General features: G+C 42.1%; 1 protein-coding gene and 1 long non-coding RNA gene across 5 annotated transcripts in view; both read right to left on the bottom strand.

Moving 5' to 3' along the window:
* LOC117951790 overlaps positions 1-24,509 on the bottom strand; it is a 265,968-nt gene that overhangs the window by 171,877 nt on the left and 69,582 nt on the right. The gene's annotated exons all lie outside the window — the stretch shown is intronic.
* Positions 5,367-23,776, bottom strand: rps6kal (ribosomal protein S6 kinase a, like). 4 transcript variants are annotated; one of them, XM_034883676.1, is made up of 23 exons: positions 23,400-23,776; positions 20,773-20,832; positions 20,557-20,673; positions 20,386-20,467; positions 20,206-20,286; positions 19,179-19,258; positions 18,413-18,519; positions 17,560-17,597; positions 16,852-16,994; positions 16,669-16,739; positions 16,456-16,544; positions 16,149-16,213; positions 15,584-15,686; positions 15,277-15,401; positions 12,929-13,054; positions 12,265-12,354; positions 11,984-12,142; positions 11,721-11,882; positions 10,567-10,643; positions 10,134-10,251; positions 9,057-9,197; positions 6,440-6,602; positions 5,367-6,407 (listed from the first exon to the last, which is right to left on the bottom strand). In XM_034883676.1, the coding sequence occupies exons 1-22, from the start codon at positions 23,424-23,426 to the stop codon at positions 6,477-6,479; spliced, it is 2,187 nt and encodes a 728-aa protein (XP_034739567.1). In that variant the 5' UTR covers positions 23,427-23,776; the 3' UTR covers positions 5,367-6,407; positions 6,440-6,476. The 4 variants fall into 4 exon arrangements, with proteins under 4 accessions (XP_034739567.1, XP_034739566.1, XP_034739568.1 ...); XM_034883675.1 differs by having other exon boundaries at positions 5,367-6,602; XM_034883677.1 differs by having other exon boundaries at positions 5,367-6,602; positions 12,932-13,054; positions 23,400-23,775.

Genomic DNA, 24,509 nt, shown 5'->3' with positions numbered 1-24,509 from the left:
TTATATTGGTCACTTTTTTGAAATTTTTGTCACTTTATTTAACATTTGTTCACATTTTACTCACTTTTATTGACATTTTCTCTTTTTTTACTCTTTTTTTAAAGTTCTTTTACCAATTGTTTTTCCTCCAAATGCTATAAAATTGACAAAAAAAAACACAAGTTCAGTGAAAGTAGTGAACTGATTATATATTTAAGTTGTGAGACGCGTTGTTGGAAACCAGCCACGTTACCTTTTTAGAAAATTAGTTTAAAAGAAACCCACATTTTTGATATAGAAACATTGGAAAGGGGCCAAATTTGACCCGAAGAAAACAGGAGGGTTAAATACACCTCACATGTTATAATAATTGTATTATTATATATTATATAATATTAATAATTTTACATTGGAATCAAATCTCAACTATCAGTGAGATGGGTGGTACTTTAAGTAACAGTGGTATTTCATCCATTGATATGACATCCATAAGTATTCTGTGAGAATTCCCTAAAATGACCAAGTATGTTCCTATGGCAACCCAAATCCGGTCTTTTCCGGTAAGTTCCAACACCTCCATGAGTCAATAGACTAGAGTGGTAGAGTGTTACAGGACGTCCTGTTAAAGAATACACACTCTGGAAAAATAGGTCCTGATTTCAGAGCTAAACCGGTCACTGGTTGAGAAACTGCTGTTTCAGCCTGAGAGAATCAAGTGAGGCTTCACTTTGCTTTGGAAAAACTGTACTTTGATGCATTTTCACACCACAAACTGAACTGTAGAAACACATTGTTCGGACATGCTTTTCACACTTGTTGCAGGGATCGTCTACACACAGATCCATCCTACATTCAGGGGATTTGTGCTCACAGTTGGTAATTGAAGCAGTCACGCTACTGCAGGGCACTGACACGACTTCAAAGGGAATATAACCAAACTTCATGACTGATCCCTGGAGGGCAGAACACCTCTGCAGGTGTATTAGAGGACCCAATCAGTTGCAGGTAACTGTGACTGATAGGAGAGGAGAGAAGAAAGCAGAGTGGATGAGGCGCGGGGGAGGGGAGAGGGAAGAAGAAAAGAAAGCCAAAATAACCTGCGATATGACTAATTGCATAACCCAAAATCAATTTCACATCCTCGGTTCTGGTGTCCACTGAGAGGTGGGGCAGTTAGTAGGGTGGGGGTGGGGTTTGGTGTGAGATCTACAATAAATCCAGCCACGGGGATCCCAATGTTGAAGTCTATAAGAGTCATCATGAAACAGTGAGCATGCTTCTTCACTGTTCGTCATTTACAAGAAAAACAGCAAAGAAAAGGGGAATTATGTTTTCTATTTTCCTTCAAATCCTGTCCCAACCCCGAGGTCTTAAGACATAGTCTATAAAAAAAAAACTCAATACAACTAAAATAACTCAAAATGATATCAAACATTTATTAAATACATAGACAGGCATATATTTAAATGTTTGTTTTTATATTTTATTCCTATTATTATTATTGTTTTAGGTACACTGTATGTATATATGTTTTTCCTAGGATCTCATTTATATTTATGTTCTGTGTTGTGTGAAGAATGTACGTGTGCTGCTGTGACACCGTAATGTCCCATTTTTGGGATCAATAAATATCTTTCTATCTATCTATCTATCTAAAGGAAAGAAAAAAAAAGTTTTCTTAAAATACAGATAACGTTTAGGAATATAATGTTGAACAAACTGTTTTCTCAAGGCAACGCCTCCTAAGATCAGAAACCCGACATCTCCAATTCCTACGTCCAGTCACTGGCAATTATCTGGAAAAGAAAAAAATAAGAAAAATAAAATAAAAATGCTAAAAAGAAGAAGAAGAAAATGGTTCGTGTAGAACAGCTGCCTCTGTGATCTCATTGCTCTCCTCTGTTGAGGCTGTGGCATTCATGTCTTTGCAATTACTTTGACAATTAAAACCATATTAGGCGTGTGCAGTGTGATGACTCCATTAAGGAACACAGGCACTCTGAGTGACATCCACACTTTGTTATTTGGAGGCTGACACTCCTGCAAACTTTGTGTGATGCTGAGTGCTCCCACGTGGCTTCAGTTAGGAGGCCGCAGAAAAAGGTGCACGCATGTGCACACACACATGCATCAACGAGTGGGACATGAGAGGAGAAAGGCCTGTTTATGACACAGAGAGTAAATCACTGTGTCTGATATCTTCATTTGAGACCGAGTGCTGATCACTGCTCGTCCTGCTTGTTCCACATTAGCTCATTATCACACACGCTGACTCCATTAATTCTCTTGCTTTTATTAGCAGCGAGAGTGGATCCGCACGCACACATGCATGGACACATAAACACACAGTGGACTGATGACAAGCACTGCCTCCACCTCCTCTGACAGCTAATGGCTTCATTAGGAGCAGCGTGTTAATTGGCTGACTTTGGGGAGACGCTCGTTAATGAGGATAAATAGATTCACACCTGAGCGGGGCGCTACCCAGGCACAGCAGCACTGTGGGAACTCTGGATGCACATACATATGACACTTTATTGTAGGCGCGTAGGGCCACGTTACAGGCCTCTGTCCCGGTTTTCCTTCCTCCCAGTCGGAACACAGTTGTGTTTTCCTTTGCCAGGCAGACTTATTAGCCGAGTGGTTGATTAGCACCAGGAGGCCAAAACAAAGAGCAGTATGTCAAAACAATTAGCCCCACTGTTTACCTCCCAGCTCCCAGGCTGACTACTAAATGCATCTAATCCAGGGAGGGGGAGAGAGAGGGCGAGAGAGAGAGAGAGAGAGAGAGGGAGAGAGCGAGGACATGGAGTCAGCACAGACAGTTGCAGAAAAAGGACAACAGCTGGTCCATAGGCCAATGTGTGTGTGTGTGTGTGTGTGTGGGGGGGGGGAGGGTCAATCCATCTGCTCTCCTGCCTATCTCCATCCTCTGCTGTCTGATCATGACAGCTCAGGCAGGCAGGCCCACACGCACACACACGCACGCACACACACACACACACACACACAGATTAAAGGAGCTCACATTCTCAGGGGAGTAGGGGGTTGGACAGACAAAATGGAAGCGGGCGAGACTGATCATTTACATAAGGGTAGGACACAGACCCACTGAGGGACGCTGCTGTGTGCTCAACAGCCATGGAACTCCTCGTGCACTGCACAGTGTTGCCACCTAGTGGTGGCTGACACGCCTTGCATCTCATTTAGGTTTCATTAGGAGAGGACACAAAGGGGGATAAAGCTGGGAGGTGGCCATCATTTTAAAGGCTTGCTAACACTCTGATCCCACCATGAAAACACTTACTTGTAATGTGAAAGTGTACAATCTTGGAGAATTATCTCTCCAAACTAGACTTCCCCTCAGCTCATGCTACATGAGCACCAAATGACCGACAAAGTTAGCAACTAGCGGGTGAATTAGCATTTAGAGCTGGACACACACACACTAACATACACACACACACACACACACACACACACACACACACACACACAGGGGCGTGACACAACATTCTGGGCCCCATAGAAAGGCATTTTCTGTGGGGCCCCTCCCAGCATCCACAGCTATTCATTCAAGCATCTTTTTGGGCCCTCCTCGAATGAAGGCCCTGGGTGCTCAGTCCCCTTCTTCCCCCCCCCAGTCCGACGCCCCTGCACACACACACACACACACTCTGTATTTTGTGTTGTCTTAAAGCTGCGGAACGGACAGAGTCCAAAACAAATTCCCTTTGAGGACAATGAAGTATAACTTATCTTATCTCATTATTTCCCTCGGAGGTTAATGGAGAGCAAAGTGGAGCTGAAAGGAGAGTGAAGATCGGATTAACATTGGCCAGAGGGCCAGAGTCACCACTCCAAATGAACACAAATGTTGCTCCGTGTCTGTTGGATGTGTAAGAAACTGGGCTCATGGGGATGCTAACACATCCTAACACACCTTTTGTAAAGGAATATAGTAATTGTAAAGGAATACATCAATAATGCATTTCCATCTTCCATCTATCTTATCGCTTCCATGGACAATCAAAATCAATTAAAGGTCCCATGGCATGAACATTTCACTTCATGAGGTCATAAGGGGCGAGGTTACCTCCCCTTTAGACTCTTCTCAGGTCAAAGGTGGGTCAGAGCTTTGATGGGAAGTTATTAGGTAACAAATTAATTAACTAATAAGAATTGAACAGCTGTCATTTGTCCCGCCCTGACAGGTGCAACAGCACTAACAGGGGACTCGGGAAGATGTCACTCAATCAGCCTAATCACACCCACACAGTCCTGGGAAGAGGCCCAATCAGCCATACTAACTGAAAACACCTGGATGGGTATTCAGGGGCTTTAAGACATCTGTCTACGATTTCTGTCACCACCAAAAGAAAATGTGAACCTGGGTGGGGGGGGGGGGGGCTTACCCAGTAAGAGTGTTCGCACCATGTAGGCTGAGGCCTTAGCAGCAGCCCAGATTCGAGTCTGACCTGCTGCCCTTTGCTGCGTGTCATCACCATCTCTCTTTCCCTTCCGAGCCTATCCACTGTCTCTATGTAATAAAGGGAAAAGCCCCCCAAAATGATCTTATAAAAAGTGATGCTTACTGGATTATAGCGAGGACATCTCAGGCATGGATAGCTCAGTTACAAATGTAGTTTTCTCATTTGAGTGAATCAACCACTCTTTAAAGTGACCATGTGACGTTTGAAGGAAGACATAACAATTTTAGTCTTGTGGTATCCTAACTGTAATATTAAATTACAGATAATGCTTATCTGTAAGCTATATCATTTACTTACCTATGAAGAATAGTAGTTCCTTATCCTGTTTCTGAAGTTAGCTGCTAATAAGGGATGTTCCAACAGGAGGCGCTATAACATTGATTTATGAATCAGAGTATGTTGTGCTGAGCAGATATTGACTCTAGCTAAGAAAGAAGAAGTTGCTAAGGAGAGACATGTGAATGCAACTAAGTCACTTGTAAAGGTGTGGACCTTCAGTTATTCCTTAGAAGATACAACAGGTCTTACAAATGAATTCATAAGAAATAAAACACCCTTATTCCATTCAATCCAATCAGCTGTTTTTATTACAGCCTTCCTTGTTCCATGTAGCTTATGAGGGATAATGTTAGCACATATATGGACATTTAGGAGTTATTAACATTACTGAGTCAATTGGATTTTCAAGTTAAGTTTAAGTTTTAACATGTAACAAACAAACACTTCAATGCTTTGATCATGAAGTTAAATAAGAAGAAAACACAATCTGCCTCTCCAAATATAAGTGGAAGTCAATGGTAGCTGTTAAGCAAAAGTTATAAAAGTGGAATAGTGATCGATTTAAATCCAAGTTGGGACTTTGTAATAGAACAAACCAGCTCGGACGCCACTTGATGCATGTCAATAATGATCTTTAATGTCAATATATACAGAACTTGAAAGAAAAATAGAATCTTAAAAATCAAATGAAATAAATACAATATCATACAATTTCCACAATGTCTTTTTAAAGAGATATCCATGGAAATCTTTTTTAATTTTTTTAATTCAGCCTCTCTGGTTTGACGGGGTGCATCCCGTCCCCCCCAGAGAAATCCCTACAGCTTTCCCACATGCTCTTCATCATCATCATCTTAATTATATATATTTATATATATATTTTTCTTTTCGCAAACTAGAATTTCTGTCGTCTATCTTTTGTCCATCTGCAGCTTATTTTTCCTCTTTTGATACATTGTTAGCATCACACAGACGGTGCATCTTAAGGGGAAAAGAATTACAGGTTCTGTCCACACACGCATTTATGTAACAAAAGTGTTCGCAGATGATTTTGATCCAGATGGACTTTTATTAATCCACCACAAGCAGAATCATATATCTTTTTTTATTTTAAGAGAAGAAACAGTCTTAAAATTCCCTCAGTCATCATCATCCTGCCAACACTCTCGCACATAGAAGTTAAGACAGCAAAAGCCGAGGGAAGGAGAGAGAACTGAGGAAGAGGGCAGAGCGCAGAAGAGGTGTGGGTGTGTGTGTGTGTGTGTGTGTGTGTGTGTGTGTGTGTGTGTGTGTGGGGGGGAGCACAGTTTACCAAAGCAGCTTTGAATCAGCCAATCACAGTGAAGGAAAACATCAGCTGGTGTGTTTTTCTTCCCCACACGCGGGAAGAGAGAATGAAAGGCGAGGAGGGCGAGTGCATATGAAAGTTGTGGGAATAAATACAAGTGTGTCTCCCCAGCAGTATCTGATATGTGAGTTCCCCCTCTTCTTCTTCTTCTTCTTCTTCTTCTGTAGCTGACGTTGTCACAATGCAACCTCGTCCAGTGTGAGAGTGCATATGCTGGGTGAGTCAAATAAATAGATTTTAAAAAAAAAAGATAAGGGAGACAGTAGGTCTGACTGGCCAGGACTTCGGTGTGTGTGTGTTTGTGTGTGTGTGTTTGCATATGAGAGTCTGACAGAGAGTGAGGTCAACACTGGCGGGCGGGCGAGCGGTGGCTGTGTCTACATGTCTGTGGAAGTGAGTTTCTTCATGCTGCGTCTCTGGGCTAGACTGGACGCCGCCACGGGCTCCAGCACCGGCTGACTCGTCTTCTGGCTCAGCGCTGAATAGGTGGCAGCCATGGCTCCCTGGGGAGTAAAAACAATGAACACTTGACTTTAACTTTTAAATAGATACAAGACTCCAGCTAGGAAGCAATTCTACTACCACTTTGCTGGTGTGTGTTGTAAGTCTGCAAACCTTTCCTTAAGAGTGTGCACAGGAGATCAATCAGTTAAAGCCCATGTTTCACCCTGATGAATGATCTATTCTAAGGTTAAGTTAACTTTACTATCCCCGAATCGGACAATTTGTTCTACAGCCAGCAGATTGGTGCTGCTGGCCTCTGGCCCCGCCCATATCAGCTACACCGATGTGATTGGTGCAGCTGGCCTCTGGCCCCGCCCATATCAGCTACACCGATGTGATTGGTGCAGCTGGCCTCTGGCCCCGCCTATATCAGCTACACCGATGTGATTGGTGCAGCTCGGCTACAAGGGTATAGTTAATGAGCAGCATTACTCGATGCCAGAGTTACTCGCTGAGCAAATTCAAATTGTCCTCTGGTGAGAACTGTGGATCTCCAGGGTACTACCAATAGATGATGAGACTCCGTTCCCACTGCCAGGTGACGAGTATGCCTTTCTGTTTGTTAGTTTTTATACTGGTGTGCCACGTTCAACGCCACAAATGTGCCGGAAAACAGGGTTACTTAGTAAAAAGCTGCATGGTTGTCCGGTGAAAACGTTACTGTGGTTACCTTATATCTGTTACTTATTTAGCCACTATAGTTGCACACTAATTTGGATAGAAGTTTGAGCGCTGCATGCAGAGACAGACAAAATGTGTCCCTGAGATGACGTGCATCAAAGCATAACGCCGGAAAAAGTGGCTCTTCACTGTTGGTTGGAGCCCACAAAATACTGTGACTACTGCAGTCATTTGTCCCAAGAATGAATGCAGATTGTAACCTTTCCCAAAGACAAAAGCCAGGTGGTAGTGGGTGGTAGTGTTCTTTTGTCCAGTGGGAAAGGAGCTTTACTTTCCATTGTATTGCGCTGTTTGTTTATCTTGTACCACCCACTTATCCAGAGAATGAATCAGAAATGCGTCACACATCATCTGAAAATGTGCAGCACTAAAACCTAACACTGGGTAGAGCCCAGGCTAGGTTGGAGATATAATCCCTCCACCTAGTCATGGTTCTTCCCCAAGGCCTCCTCCCAGCGGGACCTGCCTGGACTACCTCCCTAGGGAGCCCCCCAGGAGGCATCCTTACCAGATGCCCGAACCACCTCAACTGGATCCTTTCTACCCCGAGCTCCTCACAGATGACTGAGCTTCTCACCCTATCTCTAATGGGGACGCCAGCCCCCCTCCTGAGGAAACCCATTTCGGCCGCTTATACCCTGGATCTGGTTCATTGGGTCATGACCCAGCCTTCAAGACCATAGGTGAGGGTAGGAACCAAAACTGACCGGTAGCTCAAGAGCTTTGCCTTCTGGCTAAGCTCTCTTTTCGTCACCACGGTGCGATATATTGAATGTAATATTGCCCCCGCTGCTCCGATTCTCCGACCAGTCTCACGCTCCCTTGTCCCCTCACTCGCAAACAAGACCCCAAGGTATCTAAACCTAGCAATAGTGCTCTCGTAAACCACTTGAGTGCCAAATATGTCAAAAATAGGACCTGATGAGTTCCATTTGACAAGAAGCATCTGACCTGGAAATGTGGCAAGATAAAGCAGAAGAATGAACACAGCTGCTCTGTTGGATCTGCTATTAGTATTAGATAAGGTTAGAAGTGTCTGACTCACGAAGCTTTATATGTCAAGAGGCACCAAGGGTATGACATCATGTAGCAGAGTTAAGACCTTCCTCTGGTTCGCAAAGATGGTGTGGTTCCATGTTTAGAAAGACTGAGTAACGGGGCTTTACCCATTGGGCCAACGAACATGAGTCCCAACTAGTGACGGAAGTAGTAAAAGTAGAAAGGTTGTGAAATGAAGTAGAAAGTAAAAGTACTACTACCACACTGTAAAAATATTCTGTTACAAGTAAAAGTCCTGCATTGAAAATGTGACTCAAATAAAAGTATGTATTGGGAAAATGTATTAAAAGTAAAAGTACTTCTCCCATTTTAGAGACTGGAAACCATCCAATCAAGCGTTTCATCGGCTAATCATTTCAGCTGGATTTGTAGGCCGTTATATTGTTGGGTAGTTTAATTTTATTAATTATTTTATATAAAGTACATGTGTTTTGTGTGAAAAAAATTCTAATTTATAAAGTAACTAAAGCTGTCAGATGTATGTAGTGGAGTACATATTTCTCTAAAACACAGCGGAGTAGAAGTAGAAAGTGACATAAAAAGGAGGAGTCTCAAGTAAATTCCAAGTACCTCAAATTTGTACTGAGTAAATGTACTTCGTTACATCCCATCTCTGGAAGGTACGTTCCACTAGGTAAGTTCTACTCCATGGTGGATGGAGGCTGTGTATGTGCCCCCGTGTGTTTGTTGAGTAGGAGGATTTCTCCACCCACCTTGACGAGGTGCGGTGCATCATGGCGCGTGAGCTGGTAGTGTGGTAGCGTATCTCTGCAGGTGATCCAGGAATGCTTGAGAACCTGCGCCGCGGTGTATCGCTGGTGAGGGTCCACATGGAGCATATGGGACAGCAAGTCCTGGAACATGGAACATACATAAGAACATCCAGTCTTTAACGTGCAAGAAAGGGGGGGAAAGACTTCAAGTGGGATCTTTTATTGATGGAGAAACATTAAATTGCCTTGACTGTAACTCTTGTTTCATAATTGTCAATATTTGTACATAATCGCAGCTTCTTTGTTTCGCCGCAATTAATTGCTGACATTAGCTAAAGTCATAAGGCGTATGACTGGCAGTTGTTCATTTTTTTTCAAATTGTAATTATATAGGCTATGTGCTTACTGCTTGCTGGCTATAAATATATATATATATTATTATTATTTAAATTGTTAGCTGTTGGCACTTGAGCCCGTACACGTTCATAGCAACAAAAATGAAAAGGGGGGGTTCAGTGCAGCTTTATAATTTTAAAGAGGCCTCGTTTACTTTATAGGCTGTGTGTTTTAGTTTTTACATTATCTGGGTCACATAACAGTGATGGAACCAAAACATGTGTCCTGGAGTTCCTTAAAAACTCAATTTGATTAGTAATACAAATATTTGCAGTAAAAGTATTACATGAATATAGATTTGAATTGTTAATTGCAATTCTTTCTGATTAAATAATACAGCAAAATGTCTCTACACACAACGTTTGAGGGAACAACAAAGACGCCGTGCTTGTTTTACAACACAGCTTTGACTCATATTTCATCATCTCCTCGCCCCACACAAGCACAGAATCCAACAGATCCATCCTAATCGGGTCAAATCTAAATATTACAGCTTTTTTTAAATTTTAGTGATGTAGCACCTTTCAAAAAGAAAGAGTATAATTGCAACAAAACACAACAAAATGCAATAATAAAAGACTACGAAGATCTAGAAAATGCGCTTTAGAAGGTCACAGTACTAATGAAAATTTGCTTTGAATCCGCGCTGCCTGTGTGAAGCGACAATGTCAGTGTGTGTACCTTTGATGTGTCTGATACAGTATCCCAGTTGCCACCGGTCAAAGAGAACTTTCCAGATCCAATCCGGAGAAGAATCTCTTCTGGTGTGTCGTTTGGCCCGTTAGCAAACGGCGTGTACCTGACAGGGCAAAAAGAAGACATTAGGTAAACACATGCAGTATTTCAATTCATAGATTCTATTGTGTACTAGTCTTTGGCACTTTGACAATTACTTATCAGAAATTATTCACAAAATATCTTTAAAAGTGCTCCAGAACTCATTTAGCACAAGCAAAGCAAGTAACAAGAGCAGGGATTAGACTATTTTGATCTCCATCTTCGCACGTTATTCGACTGGTTTCAGACATTTGGACACTTAACAGATAAATCATTCCCGTCCACATTTAACAAAATTACAGAAAATTAAAAAAATATATTAAAATTGAAGTCTTACCCTGCCAGCATGGTATACAGTAGAACTCCAAGGCTCCATATATCACAGGCTGCATCATACCCTTGCCGCATTAGTACCTGGACCACACAAACACAGAAAGGCAAACCATTAGGGACTTAAACTGACAATGGGAATTCAACTCTTCTTTCCATACTTACTCCCTATCCTCTGCCCCATTATATCGCTTCACCAGAAAAATTGTACTGTACAGGTTTTTAAGTTCAGTCCAAATTTACCTATTTAGCATGTTAAAAAATAATATATGTTTAATAATATTTACAAACATTACACAAAACAGTCTCCTTATGAGGTCATTTGGGGCAAGGTTAACTCCACTTTCACAACTTGGCCCGCCCAGAGAATTTGGTCCCCCCATGAGAGAAAGACTTCAGATACAGTATTAGGGACCATTAAGCTCTGTGTAAAAGAGACTTCAGATTCAGTATTAGGGGACCACTAAGGTCTATATAAAAGAGACTTCAGATACAGTATTAGGGGACCACTAAGGTCTATATAAAAGAGACTTCAGATACAGTATTAGGGGACCACTAAGGTCTATATAAAAGAGACTTTAGATACAGTATTAGGGGACAACTAAGGTCTATATAAAAGCATCCAAAGAGCACCATGTCACGGGACCTTTAAGCAAGCACTTGAAAGTTTCAGCAGTCAGCGCAGTTCTTATTGACACATGTAAACTAGTCCAGACACTTGCAGCAGCCACTGAAAAGGCTCAGCCAGCTGTTTGGGCGATGTCAGTGCTTTGACAGGAGTCTGGCCATGTAAAAACTCTGATGAATAAGAAGCCAAAAACCCATTTAAAGTCTTAAAAACATGAAATACAATTTTTTTAAATCAATGAAGCCAATGGAGCGAGGCTATAACTGGGGTTATTTGGTCCCGTGTTTCAGTCCCGGTTAAAAGCCAAGCTGCTGGGTTCTGGAGTAACTGGAACCGACGAAGAGATGACTGAACAACCGTACATGGAAAGACTTTTCCGTAGTCTAATCGAGGAGTAATAAATGCATGTATAACGTAGCAGGCAGGGCTTGACTTCAGCCCAAAGAATGGCTTTAACATCAGAACTAATCGGTTTTTCAAAGTCCTACATTCCCTCTAGAGTTTGTTCTCTTTCACCCTGTCTCCCCTCTCACCTCTGGTGCCACAAAGTTGGCGGTGTAACAGGGGGTGAGCAGCAGGCCGTTGCCTCCCCGCAGCTGCTTGGCGAATCCAAAGTCGCAGATCCTGATGGAGTCGGGATTTCCCGAGTCATCCATATACAGGATGTTACTGGGCTTCAGGTCTCGGTGTACCACCTGGGGGAGGAGGAGAAGAAAAAAAAACATTAGAGTAGAAGATATCACTTTTTTTTTCTTTTCACTTGTGCTCCAATATATACACACAAGTGTTTCCTCACCCCTTGGCAGTGGAGGTAGTCAACAGTCTTGGTGATGGTGTAGAGCACAGCACTGGCCTCTCTCTCAGAGAAAAACTTCTGCCTGAGGATCTTATCCAGCAACTCCCCTCCCTTCATCAGCTCCGTCACCAGGTACACATACCTGCCCTCGTCATACACCTGACACATGCACACACACACACACACACACACACAAGCACGAAGAGAGACGACCCGTCAGTATGGTGACAAACTACAAGCTGTACTACCGTGAAATGCTCGCACACGCAAAGGTTACTGACGTCTTTCAGAGTGATGATGTTGGGATGCTGTCCGTATCGCATCAGGATCTCGATCTCTTCAGAGGGGTCCCTCTTACTTTTGTCTATAATCTGAGACAAGTGGAAACAGCTATGAGCAGTGAGTCAAATTATACCGGCAAAGAATGAAAACATTTAACATTCTAAACTAGCTTAGAAACTAGAAGCAGCATTATGGTTTCAGCAGCTTGAAGCGGTGCTGCCCCCTGCTGGTCTGTTGGCCACACTAACCCCAATAGACATGCTTTCCTAATTTTCCAAAATTTCATTCACACATTCAGAAGCTTTTATGATCTTTGAACTCGAGGGGCAGCAGTAGATGAAAATGGTGCATTCACAGCCATCTAGATTACTCAGTCATTTAATTCCCCAGGATTTTAAAACCCGAGGGCTCTTTAAACCTTACCATCCACAGCCTTGTTAATGGATTACAAATGCACTAGAGTGGACTAACATTCTTTTTTTATATATAAAAAAAAAAAACATCATACAGGTGGTGACCATGAGAGAAACAACTTCAAAAAAGGCTGTCACACCACCTGAATGCAACTATTGATATTGAACATGACATATAACGCATCAGAGGCCTGAAGACTAGAGGAGCAGAAAAGAGAAAATGGTGCTTAGTGAATAAAAAAAGAATACTTACCTTCACAGCATAGTCCATGGCAGAGACTCGGTGTACACAGCGTTTACAAATGGAGTAGGAGCCGACCCCTATGTCCTCCTGCAGCTCGTAAAGATCTGAGAACTTGGTTGAGCCGCCGTGCATCTGGAGAGAATAAGATTTTAACTTACGTTACACATACATTAATGGAGCGCCTACCAACCCACAAACTGTGCAATAAAACCACTCAGTCAGTTTTTTGTGGAATATCTAGATCAGAATTAGCGGGTCAAGCCAATCAGATTTGGCGACCCTTCTTATTTCACATGCAGGCTCATTAGAACACACCGCCCACCATCTGAGTATCTGAACACATGGCTTGAGATCCACACTGAAAAATTATATAAAAAGTATGGATCGTTAGGTAAATATATACATTGCTAAAATTACAAGACATTTTTCCCTTAACAAGATGTATTTATTTAACCCCAGCCTTAGTTCCACCCACACGATTGTGTGGGAGGGGCCCCAGTACAGTTAGTGTTGCAAGACGCCTAAAGGCTAAGGTTGCTGGATGAGGCCCCCATGACCCTGATTCTGAACTCTTAAGGGTGATTTATGGTCCTGCCATAATTCAGAAGAAATATGTATAATAGTGAATGGGGAAAGACGAGATATTTTTCATCCTGTCTGAATTGAGCCATGGATTACACATATCCTGTTTGTCAGTTAGAAAAAAAAGGTTTCATTTTGCAAGTCAAGAAAGTCTCGGTTTATCGTAAAACTGGTGCCATATAAGACTGTAAAATTATACATAATTTGTGTATATATTTAATCGTGATTAAATGCATTAATGTCAGAGTTAACTCGCAATTAATCACACATTTTGATCTATTCTAAATGTCCCTTGGTTTCTTGTTGTCCCAGTCTTTTTTCTCATTTTAATGCTCTTGTCAACATGAAAAGTGGATTGGCTTGCTCAGTGCAAATGTTTTTTTATTTAAAACAACGTTGGCATGTAGCCTACTGTAGTGGTCAAGACCCCCCCCCCCCCCCCCCCCAGCAAATAGCCTACTGTAGTGTTCAAAACCACCCCCCCCCCCCAGCATACAGCCTACTATAATGTTCAATTTCACACGTCACATTCTCACTTGGAGAAAATTTCTCACACAATGTCCATGTCCATCAATAAAAGAATGAAATAAATACTTTGACAAGGGGGGGAGGAGAATTAGCTGAAGCTACGATGTCTATTGTTTGTGTAAAAAAAAAATAATAATTTATCAATCCTGCAAGCATAATTACAATGTCATTACACCCACATGCTCAGTACCAATAAATATATACAAATGGAGATGGAGATGTATACAGCTGTCGACGGACAAGCGCCCCGAGCAGCTGGGGATTGTTTTGCATCTAGGTTTCCTTTTAGCATTTGCTGCCATCATGTCAATTAATTTTGATCCTAATTGGCCTTCTTTGTACAGAAATCAACATTAAAGCCTGCCGTGAATATTGTCAGATTGAAAGGCAGCTGGCAGAATCAAGAAAGGAAGTGTGTAAGCAACTCTCGAATAATATTCAAGAGAGATTTGTAGACTCAAATGCTGTGATAATGTAACAGGTACCGATGTAATGGTAAACCACCATAAAAAATGTGGATTACTGTTTTCATTTAATATATCATTATTATCATACCGTGTGTTAAGCCTTCCCAGCTTCATCTGAGTCCCCTGAAGTAGCCGTGCAGGCGCACTGCGTAGCCTCTAATAGAGATATTATATCGATATCGTGATACGAGACTAGATATCGCCTTAGATTTTGGATATTGTAATAAGTGTTGCCTTTTTGAAGGCTGCATAACAGTAAAGTGATGTCATTTCTGAAATTACCAGACTGTTCTATTATTTGCTTTTACCCACTTTGTCATCGATTGTTTATCAAAAATCTCATTGTGTAAATATTCGGTGAAAGTACCAATATTTAACAGTACATTATTGTTGTAAAAACAAGGTATTTGGTCAGTTTGATTTTCTCCACATCACCCAGCTCTAGCCTCCAACGTGTGTTCCTTGAAGTTAGAATCATGGCGGAAGGAGGAGATGACAGCGCTCAGGACATTTAAAGCTCCACAGTAAAGTGGTAGACACTTCAAGTTAGTAAGCACATGTGTTAGCTTACAAGCTAGCGTAGCTAATGTTGCAATGTGGCAACTCCACTGTTGGAGATGGCTGACATTATTCTGTAACTTTTGCACACCGATTGCTTCACACAAAGGCTAAAAAGTAAAAGAACAACTGTGTGTGATCTTCCTGTCTTTGAATGAATTGGCTAAGAGTTAATTAGTGTAAATTGTGACAGAGGAAATTTGCACAGTGTGTCTATACCTGCACTATGGGGAGTAAGCTGAGCAGCGGGGAGCTCTTGTTCTCATCCATCGGGTTTGGAGCAACAAAACTGAAGCCTTTGAAGAGCTGGTGGGCATTAGCACTGGGAGGAATACCTGGGGAGTCTGAACATACAGACATAATTCATTTCAATATAGACATTTGAACATACAGACATCCAATGAAATTGGGCGTTATTTCTTGAAGTCAGTGCTGAGTTGCAGTTTCCATGGCTGCAAGAATGGCTGTTGTATTGAATCTCAAAAGCGTGTCAACAGAGCATGTGTGTGTAGGTTTGGATGTATACCTTTAGGTGTTTTAGCAGTGAACTCAGGGTCAAAGCAGAACGTGTCATCGGGTTTACCCGCTGCAGGCTTGAATGGGGGCTGGAGCTCTCTCCTGTACAGCTTCTGCAGAAGACAACGCATACAGTAACCACACATACTGTACATGTTAGAAATCAAACCCCACCACAGGCTGGTGGCAGTGTGTGAACATATGTGTGAGAGAGGCCCCCTCCCAGATTAACCCCCTCCCATCCATCTACAGCCCGGTCCAGCGAATAGCATCCTGAAGCTCCTAAACACTCACACAGGGCTATTAGTGCACACACAGTGAGAACTGGCCCTCTGCCCAGACACACACACACACACACACAGACACACAGACACACACAAACTATAGTTGGGGTGGCCAAGAATGATGGCCAGAACTCACTAAGCCAACCGTTTGTTAGGTGTGAATCCTCAACAGAAGCTGGAGACTTACATGGGCGTGTATGCGTGGGTCAGTGAGAAATGAGAGGGATGTGTGTATGCATGTATGTATGTATGTATGTGTGTGTGTGTGTGTGTGTGTGTGTGTGCGCTCACATTCCAGTCGATGGTGGAAAAGAAAGCGTGGCGTTTGATCTCCTCCACTCCGTCGGGCCCGGCCCCTAAAGACACGGATCACTCCGGTTCAGTTACCCTGGCACGTTTGTTATTTTATTGTTTTCAGAGGATCAACACGTTCACACATTCTTCTCACAGCGGCTTTCCAGCATGTGATTTAATGGGATGCCAGAATGTTAACAAGATCAAGCTAAGCGAGTGGCGCAACGCACGGATCAACAACACCTCGTTTTCGTTTATTCTAACAAGTCTACACGCTCAACCAATCGACTTCAGTGCACCTCACCTAGTCTGTTAGCAGGGTTACGTTTGAACAGCATTCTCAGCAAACTCTGGGCTTCCAAACTTAGGAACTGGGGCATTCCCAACTTAGCTCTGGAGGGCGGAAACGAGCAGAGAGTGACAGGTAGATGTTGACAAAAAGAAAAAGCCACGGTTTATCATTAGTTACAAATCAAAACTCACTTCTGTCTTAATCATGCAGGGCCTACTGACTCACTTGAGGATCATGTTCATGGTCTCATTGCGGTCTTTCCCTTGGAACGGTAACGTCCCCGTTAGCATCTCAAACTGCAAAACCACAATGAAAGAAAGGGAATATAATCAAGAGGATGTTTTTCTTATCAGTTTGTGTACATGTCAAAGCAAAAAAAAAAAAAAAAAAAAAAAAAAGATTCTGTACCATAAGTACTCCCAGAGACCACCAGTCTGCACTCTGTGTGTGTCCTCTCCTGTTGACCACCTCAGGGGCCATATACTCCACCGTACCACAGAAGGAATACGCCTTCTTATCAGCATCTACAGACTCTTTACTCAGACCAAAGTCTGCATTCACAGCAATGCAAAGCAAAAATAGGGTAAGACGTACAGCTGACTGAACAACCCCAAGCAACAGTTATACTATGAAGAACAGTATTAGGGACCACTAAGGCCTATATAAAAGAGACTTCAGATACACTATTAGGGACCACTAAGGCCTATATAAAAGAGACTTCAGATACAGTATTAGGGGACCACTAAGGCCTATATAAATGAGACTTCAGATACAGTATTAGGGGACCACTAAGGCCTATATAAATGAGACTTCAGATACAGTATTAGGGGACCACTAAGGTCTATATAAAAGAGACTTCATATACAGTATTAGGGACCACTAAGGTCTATATAAAAGAGACTTCAGATACAGTATTAGGGGACCACTAAGGTATATATAAAGAGACTTCAGATACAGTATTAGGGGACCACCAAGGTCTATATAAAAGATTCCTTAAAGCTCCATGTCATGGGACCTTTAATAGAATACATGTTTAATTACAGGCAATTAACTAGATTAAGATATTCAATCACTCTTTTTAATAAAACAAATAAAAGCATCAAGTCATAAACACACCTGTTAACTTTATGTGTCCAGCTTCATCAAGTAAGATGCTGAAAGACAACAAGGAAGTGAGCTTAAAACTACAATCCAACAATGACCGTATTTGAACACACAGTGGTGTAAGATCTATTGCAAATCTATTCTTCTGCTAATTATGAGGAATAACAGATCACAATACTCTGTTTAAAGCCACAGTGGACACATCCAGTCACAGATTCTGAAAGTATTCAGGTTGGACTTAAGTCAAGACTGGGCTAGCTGGTACGGGTCTGTGTGACAATATACTATATGTTTAGTAAAGTTATGGGAATTGAGGTGTGAAACATAAAAGGATCGGCAGTAAAAACACGGAACACATTCAAATGTCCTTTGAATTCCCATCAGCTATCTGTCATAAAAGATTAAAAATCTCTTCACAACATCTGCTTAAAAATAAAATAAAAATAAAAGTTTTATGCATTCAGCATATGGGTAATTATGTAAATTATCTCATAGCATAAATTCCTTGTTAGGACTTAATGCAATTATTTTGCTTTTAGGTCTAAAATTTATTATTGGAAATATGGAGAAGGTAGGGGCTGGACATGATCGTCTTATGGTTGAGCAATGTCCAACTAATTTATAAAACTAATTTTCAAATTTTAAATGTTAGAGTAATGACGGAGACATTTATCAACTTTCTAAAATAATAATGAGTAATGCTTAAGGCACGTGTTAACGGACGGAGTTGTACAGTTTGTATGTGCAGGTCAAAAATCATCAGTAAGAAGAAATATCTCTGTGTAAGTTGGTAAGCGTTGGAAGAGGACTGCGGGGGTTTGAGTGTGAGTGGTCAGAATGTGAAGGTGAGGGCTAAGATTCCTACTTCTCTGGCTTGAGATCTCTGTAAACTATGCCCAGGCTGTGCAGGTGGTTGAGGGCCAGGGCCAGCTCTGCAAGGTAGAATTTCACATCTTCCTCTGTAAACATAACCTGATAAGAACTGGACAAATTTACTCTCTGAACTAAGAAGAGGAGAGAAATTCAGCAGCAAAGAAAAAAAAACAGACAAATTCAATATTAAGTGAAAAAACAGAGAAAACAGAAGATTATTATTGTCACAACAACAACATTTCAAATAGGTTACACTGCTCAGAAAGCTGCTGATTTGACATTGCCAGCAGCTATTGCTTTGGTCCTGAGACATGCTTTCAACACAAGGTCTATCTGGAGAACAATCACACATTTGAGTTCCCTGAAAGCATTTGAAAAGAACTCATCTGAGCATCTAACTGACAAGCAACGGATGATCTAAAAGCGACTTGTGTTTCCATGAGGAATTTAAGTCATGATTTAAATAAAAAGCCAAAAAGAATGCAGAGGAGACAAACGACTTGGCAGTGCTTATGCTTTAATTAAATACACTTTTACATTTTGGCACACCTGTTCAATTTGTAGCTGTCAGCTTAACAACCCCTTAGGCTTTCTAGAAGAACATTGTGGCATATGTAGTTCTAATATTCATAGGCATGTTTAAAACATTAGGCATTAAAAGGACCATTGAGACATGCTGTACTTTTCTTTTTGGACGGAAAAAGTTGCAGACAAACTTAAAGTGTAATGAGATGTAAGGCAACAGGACGTAAGGTTACCTCTTTGGATAAGCGAGTGAATACATCCCCTCCCCTGAGAAAGTCCAGTATTAAATACAGTTTCCCTTCCGTCTGAAAGGCTGGGAGACAAGGAAAGATGTCAATTTCCTGCAAGCTCATCATGTTTGGATTTTAACAGAGACACTTAGTGGGATGCATGTAAAACACTGTAACTCAATGATGATTTTGAAATCAGGAAAAATGTACATATTAGCTTGATCCTCTTGTTTAATGTGTATTGTGGAAATTTGTGTTAATTTATTAATAAACTCGACTAACTGGGACAAATTCCTGTTTATTAACTATGTAAGGTAATGTGTTCACACTGGTTATGTAAATTCACCTCACGCCACGTTACACCTCGTCCTAGAGCGGCCGAACTCAGGCGGATGGAGTGCAGTTTTGTCATATTTCAGATTCTTCAGATATGCTATGAGCGATGTCGCAGTGCGAGGAGAGGATTGGATTTTTATTTGCAGTCGGCGTGATTTCTCATTTATTCATAACTAACGTCATCATTTCCTCAGCTGTGGATCGTATAAGATGGGTTGCTTCCTAAACCTCCTATGTGTGCGAGGACGTCAACATTGATTTTGTCTAGTAAAAACAAGAAAGTTTGTGAAACTTTGAAAAAAATAGTGCGAGGACAAGCGGCATGTCCCTTAGCCTGTTTCGCTGATGCACAGAGACGGTTAGGACATCTTCATTCAGTACTGAATATGATGATGTTTGCTCGTTCACGTTGTGTCCGGTAAGGAAGAGGTGTTACTTGCACAAGTTTGATTCCTCAAATTTAAATATTTCAACTTGTGCGGCTCCGCAAACGGCCCACCTCAAATTTGATTTACCCTCGTCTTTGCATTGACTTTGTATGTAATCGTGCCATGCGATTGGTGTCAATACACCATCATAACACTCAAAATATTTTGAAAATGATGTCTCAAATGGGAACATAAAGATGCACATAAGCAGCTTATCCCTTCTTATAATAACAGGTGTACACTATGTAAACAAGAGTCTCTCTTACCGTAGTGCAATTTCACTATGAAGGGATGATTGACTTCCACTAAAATGTCTCTTTCCATCTTAGTGCGAACTCTGTCCCTGACTGGGGGGGGGGAGAGAGAGAGAGAGAGAGAGAGAATACTGGATGATTTGCACTGTGGGGTTTTGTGAGGATGTAGATCAAAAACAAAAGTTGTGTTACCTTTCAAAGATGCCTTTTTTAGAACTTTCATTGCATATAACTGACCAGCATCTGGACCCACAATCTTCCTGACGAGAAATACCTGAGAGAACAAGAGAAATTCAGAAAGACACAAACACCACTACGGTTGCGCTGATGGAAACATTTTGCTTGTCTGCTAAGTTTCCTCACCTTGCCGAAAGAGCCCTGGCCGAGGACTTTGAGCAGTTCAAACTGAGATGGATCAGCCTTCTCGCAGCCCTCTTTTACATGGTGGGTGATTGGAATCTCCTCATATGTCCCTTCGTCCTACACAAACCGTATCAGTATGAGACAGCCGCACAACACCGCAGGTCTATCATCCTACACGCTCCAAGACTCCGAGACCTCACGCCCATCATTACTTACACAGTGTGAGAAAGACTCTCCCTCCTCCATAGGCTCGTCTATGATCTCATGTCCATTGACCTGCAGCAAATCCAAAACAATCGGTCGGAGTCAGCATCAGTAAACACTTTGACAAACCTTTGTCATCCTGGTTTTCAACTGAACAGGATTGTGAGTGCAGCTGCTGCACGCCCACACGCATGACGGAAGATTCAACAGATGAAATCGATGAGTCACATAGAATAACAGTGCGCTTTCACTTTTCCCAACTCGGGCTCTTTTGGTTGTCAACGGTATGGATTGCATATTCTAAGCCTGTCCAGCTGTCCAGCTCTCATCCTGTCCATATAAAGCACCTCATTATTAGCATTCTAGCTTAATCCCTAGCCAGGGCAAAAACAACATGTCTGACTGGCTCTGGGAGTCTGATGTTTGATAGGGCTGCAGTCAGCATACAACCTCTTAAGGAGTAGGCTACTACGGTTACGCTCTTTTATGGCTTTAAGCTGATAGTTGTGGCAGCAGGTTAGCTTTTTTAAAAGACCACAGATAAACATGTTTTGTTCAATCCAGTTAGATTTAGGAGCCTGTTTTATGCCTCTCTTTTGTTTGTTAGACTAGACATACTCTGTGATATCGTCAGCAGAGGAATGTCAGACATGTCAGCATCCGCAAGTAAATCAGACAAACGGAGTGACCACTGTGACATTAACCAGGTCTGCATATTTCAATTCTGGGCTGAAGCTCAGCCTGCATGATGTATTCAGTCCTGGGTGTTTGTGTGTTGAATTCTATCAAGCCTCTGAAGAGGGGAGATGAGTCATAGCCCTACGCAAACCCACTCAGTGGGTGGAGCCACCAACATACACTCACACCCGTGCATAGACAGAACGGAGGCCAGCAAACCACTTCCCAATATCTTGGCACAGTAGTACGACATTATCAACATAAACATTCAAATCAGTCACAATGTACACTTCAAAGCAAAACATAACACAGAGTTGTGTCAAAATGTAACCCTTGGTGCATCTCTTAAGTATGACAACCAGGCTAGCCAAAGCCAGGGCAGAGCTCGTGTCAAAATTCACACATACATTTTTCCCTCCCACCTTTGCTGTGGCTCATCACGGTTTGTAACAGAATGCAGCCTACACTTGCAGCACAACCAGGCAAGCCTTTTCCAGCCTTTTGGAAAGATGTCTGACAGCCACACATAATACCATCTGATCATCACTGATACCAGCATGTAATACTTTAGTTATATAATCATCTTCAAAGTGCATTAAACAACCAGCATAACCACTAGAACAATTAAGGTGTCTACGCTTACATGTTAACTTGTGTGTTTCAGTTATCTTGCCAGCTATCAATTGTGCAACATTTAGTGAACAGCAGATTAAAGTGCTTATTTGTAGAAAGAGGTGAAAAACCTTTAGAAATGGATTAGTTAATGTCTCCATTTCAACCACACAAACTGAGCTCCTTCAACAGTTGTTGTGACAAAAGTCTACCGAATGACCACAGAGAGGAGCGTTTACCTCAACAAAGAATGGACTAGGTCAAAAGTGTATGTTGCGATGGCTTTGGGCTGTGCCAGCAGTCAGACAGACAGCTTGGACTGTAGGTGAGAAAGAGTCCCAGAGATGGAGAGGTTTAGGATGTCAGGTTGGCTTAGCTGCACATGAAAAACATCTCATCATGGGGCCCATCCAAAGGCAAACTGGACCTTTCCACAGTTATCACAACACAGCATTTAGACAAGTCTTTAAAAAGGCATCACTGGTTTCACTAAAGTTATGAAGATGATGAATTGTTATTATTAATACAAGGGTTTACATTCCAGTATGAGTCCCCCTGTTGTTAAGAGCCTGGCGGAATGGATAGTGTGTAGCTGTAATGTTTAACAACTTCACTCTGCTAATGCAGTTGATATACTGTCAGCTGTGTACGTTAGATTAATAGTTTTATCAATTATTATTTATATTATAACGAGATATTACGACTCTAAAAAAACGAGTTAAAGCCAATAGTCGCATCACTTGTGCTGGTGACAAGTCAGCCCTCACTTGTGAGGAAGGCATCTGACCAAATTTATCCCAGCTAACGTTAGGGTTAAACTTTGAATACATTGAACGTCGTCGAACTATTCTATAACCTTACTATAGATACATAAAAACCCTCGGCCAGCTCTTCGTTAACAATACGGTGGAGGTTGAATACAAACTTGTGTCCAAGTTTCAAGCCTGCAAGCCGTCAGCTAGCAAGCTAACTACGTGCTAATGCTACATACGCTAAGCTAGCTATGGAGCAAACTCCTCTTGAGAAGTGTAGCTAAATAACAACAAAAGCTAAGAGGAGGTCATGGGTCATAAGATGGAAAGCCCGTTCTCTCTGCGGAATAAAGAGTGGCTGTGAAAGCCTGGGCGGGCAGCTATCAAACTAATAAACCCGGACAGTGCAACAACAATAAACACCTAACCAGCTGTTAGCAGTAGCTAGCGTGTTAGCATGCATCACGGTGCGCTGCAGATCGTGACGCGAATATAAGCTCTACCCAGACTCGCAGGGCAAGCTAACTCAACGGGACAGCACTAACCCAAAACAATGTTAAACAAATGAATACGCAAATCGCGCATGTATCAACTCACCTCACTACAAACGCTATTTACCTCCATCTTGTGCCAGGATCCCTCTCTAAGTCTAAGGCATCGTAGTCTACCTAGACCCCCGCTCCACGTTGCATGTCTTCCCCTCTGTGGAAGTCCCGCTATTCTGCTTTGATGATCAGATCTAAGCTGTGTGGCCGGGGACCGCTATCCGGATGGAATCGGGGGGTCGGTGCGCGGAATAGTTGATGCTGATGACTGGACCATACGCTGTCCGAGAGCACCGTTACCCTGCCATGGATGCGAATATGGCGGCTATCGTGGTACCCGATCGTCAGTGAGTGAGTTTATTGACGTATTTATGACGCAATTGTGTTAAGGATTTCCCCCGTCCAAACCAAAGCAACCGATCTCGAGATAAAGAGGAGGTGGAGAGGACGTGGTGGCTCTGGCGTGGGGGACTTGTTGCTGTGAGACATAGCCTTCTTGCATCCGGCTGATGGACCATTTGCATAGGACAAAATAAGTCCCAGACAGGACAAGTAGGGTTGATGCAGGATATTATTAGGGAGCAAAGCAGACATGTGGTGGGCCAGAAACCTAAGCCTCTGATCTTGAGGGTGAGAGTTGAATGTTTTAAAAGCCTCTGTTTCATAACCCTGGCCATCCCTCGTCCAAGGGGAAATAAGAGGCTTAAAGCTCATCCACGCACTTTCCCTTCAGCTGCTTCTCTCCCACCGACAGGCACAACGTCTTTGTGTGGTGGTGAGGTAAAGTAACATACAATTACGTGTCTATAGTTCTTGCTTGTATATTCATTTATAGTCACAACTTAACATTTAAATCACAATTCTGAATGTAATTTGGCAATGGACAGATAATGAACAATCTGGGCAGGTTTGTTCAAAAAAGGGTTGATGGGTCACCATGGAAATAAACGTTGACAGATATATATTATTGGCATCAGATATTGTACTGTTTATTAGTAATGTTGGATTTTACATTGGAATCTGGACAAATTAGATGTTGGTCCAGTAGTTTGAGATGGAGTTTAATAACAAAAGAGGAATGGCAATGTTCTCCTCTGCAACTGTAATCTACAAAATAAAAGCCACTACCGGTCCGTGGGAACTTTGCTGCTTTTAGTTAGGG

The sequence above is a fragment of the Etheostoma cragini genome, chromosome 10 (genome assembly GCF_013103735.1).
Source record: "Etheostoma cragini isolate CJK2018 chromosome 10, CSU_Ecrag_1.0, whole genome shotgun sequence".
Taxonomy (NCBI): Eukaryota; Metazoa; Chordata; class Actinopteri; order Perciformes; family Percidae; genus Etheostoma; species Etheostoma cragini.
Note: the sequence above shows the minus strand (reverse complement) of the source record. Positions and strands in the feature narration are given on the sequence as shown.

Bases quoted from the DNA above. Each gene is read 5' to 3' on its own strand.
- rps6kal (XM_034883675.1), bottom strand. From the start codon at position 23,426: ATGGAGGTAAATAGCGTTTGTAGTGAG. The intron at 15,687-16,148 runs GTGAGCGCACAC...TGTCTTCTGCAG, and splicing joins TTTCCACCATCGACTGGAAT to AAGCTGTACAGGAGAGAGCT. The intron at 10,252-10,566 runs GTAAGACTTCAA...TTGCCCTGTCAG, and splicing joins CTGTATACCATGCTGGCAGG to GTACACGCCGTTTGCTAACG.